Source organism: Myotis brandtii, unplaced genomic scaffold (assembly GCF_000412655.1).
Source record: "Myotis brandtii unplaced genomic scaffold, ASM41265v1 scaffold405, whole genome shotgun sequence".
NCBI classification, from domain to species: Eukaryota; Metazoa; Chordata; class Mammalia; order Chiroptera; family Vespertilionidae; genus Myotis; species Myotis brandtii.
In genome coordinates, this window is record NW_005365553.1 from 2,986,219 (window position 1) to 2,988,382 (window position 2,164).

General features: G+C 50.7%; 1 protein-coding gene across 1 annotated transcript in view; it reads left to right on the forward strand.

Moving 5' to 3' along the window:
- Window positions 1–2,040, forward strand: part of LOC102247172 (zinc transporter ZIP2) — a 3,538-nt gene extending 1,498 nt beyond the window's left edge. The window contains exons 3-4 of the mRNA XM_005873297.2: window positions 176–226; window positions 1,117–2,040. Coding sequence (XP_005873359.1) covers window positions 176–226; window positions 1,117–1,755 — 690 coding nt within the window. The 3' untranslated portion in view covers window positions 1,756–2,040. The remainder of the gene's footprint in view (window positions 1–175; window positions 227–1,116) is intronic.
- Window positions 2,041–2,164: the final 124 nt, after the last annotated feature.

A 2,164-nucleotide genomic window follows, 5' to 3' on the forward strand; every position in this document is an offset into this window, starting at 1 on the left:
GGGGAAAGTGATGGAGCCAAGGACATGGAACGATAGAGACAATGACAGCTCTTTGTTGTGTGGAATCATGACGACAGGTCAGATTAGACTGTAAGGAAAGCAGTGGAGCTGAAGGGACAGGACAGGAAGCTGAGCTGCTCCACCCCTCATCTAATTTCTGCTTTTTCCTCTCTAGAACAGGACAGAGAGTGGGGGAAATTCTTCTGGAGATGCTAATTCAGCTTCTGTAAGTATCTCTCACACCCAACCTGGAGGGTGAGGCGAACCAGAGACTCTTCATACCCAGATCCTTTTGAGGAGAGGACGTGAGGAATACCAGGAATCCCTCTGCTCCTCAGCTCAGACACTGTAGGGAAAGGAGGAGTCAACCCGATACTTTTGGGTTTATGGAACCCCAGAGAAAGCTCTGGCTTTACTCTTTCCTTCTTTCCCCAGACCAGTGGTTGGCAAACTGCGGCTCTTTAGCCACATGCGGCCCCTTGGCCCCTTGAGTGTGGCTCTACCACAAAATACCGCCATCTGGGCATGGGCCACGAAGTTTCAATCACACTGTACATGCGCACCCACTTGTGGTATTTTGTGGAAGCGCCACACTCAAGGGACCAAAGAGCCGCATGTGGCTCGTGAGCTGCAGTTTGCCGAGCACTGCCCTAGACCCTTAGACATGCTCCCCATCGTTTTCCCACATTTCAACCCTACTGACACTGCAACCTTGGTCCCTCTGGTATTCTTGTTGCATGTCCATATCCAGCCTTCATTCCCTTAACCACCCCCCCTCTTTTTTAAATTTATTTTTATTGATTTGAGAGAGAGAAAGGGAGAGAGAGAGAGAGAAGTAGAAAAATCAATGATGAGAGAGAATCATTGATCATCTACCTCCGGTATGCCCTCTACTGGGGACTGCGCTCGCAAACCAGGCATGTGCCCTCATCAGGAATTCAACCATGGTTCATGTGTTGATGCTCAACCAATGAGCTACACCAGTCAGGCCACCTACCCTTTTTAAAGTTCTAGTCCCACATTTCCCATTCTCTCTAGTCTCCCATCCCACCTCCACACCTCCATCCACTGCACTTCCTTCCTTTCCTGTCCCACAGCCCCTCTCTCTGTTCCCAGAAGGAATATTCCTATGGAGGGCTCATCATCTCCCTGGGCTTCTTCTTTGTCTTCTCTTTGGAGTCGCTGGCATTGCAGTGCTGTCCTGAAGCCATTGGAAAACCAAAAGTGCAGGAGGAGGAAGTGAGTGAGGCTCAAATCCATGGATTCCACAGCCACGAACCCTCACCCTCACCCTCACTCTCACGGAAGCCCTTTCGAGCCCTCATTCTCTTGCTCTCACTCTCCTTTCACTCAGTGTTTGAAGGTCTGGCTGTGGGGCTGCAGACAACCGTACCAACTACCGTGCAGCTCTGTCTTGCTGTCCTGGCTCACAAGGGGCCCGTGGTGTTTAGTGTAGGACTGCGGCTGGTGCAGATAGGCACTGCACCACGATGGGCCATGTTCTGCATACTGTCATTTGCTCTCATGTCCCCCCTGGGCATAGCCTTGGGGCTGGCTGTGCCTACAGGGGACTCAGAAGTGGGGCACAGCTTAGCCAAGGCTGTGTTAGAGGGTGTTTCAGCTGGTGCCTTCTTGTATGTCACCTTCCTAGATATTTTGCCCAGGGAGCTAGCTGCTCCTGAGGCCCCTATGCTCAAGTGGGCCTGTGTAACCGTTGGTTTTGCCTTCATGGCCTTAATTGCCTTGTGGGCCTGAGAGATTCCTGACTTTTTGATGGATCCAGGAGACACCTCCCAAAAGGCTTTGGTCCTCAGACATTTCTCCACTGAGACTAAGTGCCATTCCCTGGGCATCATCCCCATGAACTGGATCCCAGCCTCTCCTACGTGAGATCCCATTGCTCATCCAGGACTGAGAAAGGGACGTTTATTTTAGGTTGAGTGCCTATACTTTGGAGAATTGATATAAAGACCATCACTGCAGATTTGACTCTTGTTCCATTTTTGCTACTGTGTGTAATAAATGTCCATTTTACCCTCCCCCTTCAAGCATGCTATAGTTTCTTTCTCCAGGTTACCCAACTGCTGCCTAGTGGAGCAGGAAGTGGGGAGGGTGAGTGTTGGATGCAGTCTTTTCTTCTGGAATCAGAGCCCCTAGCCATTGT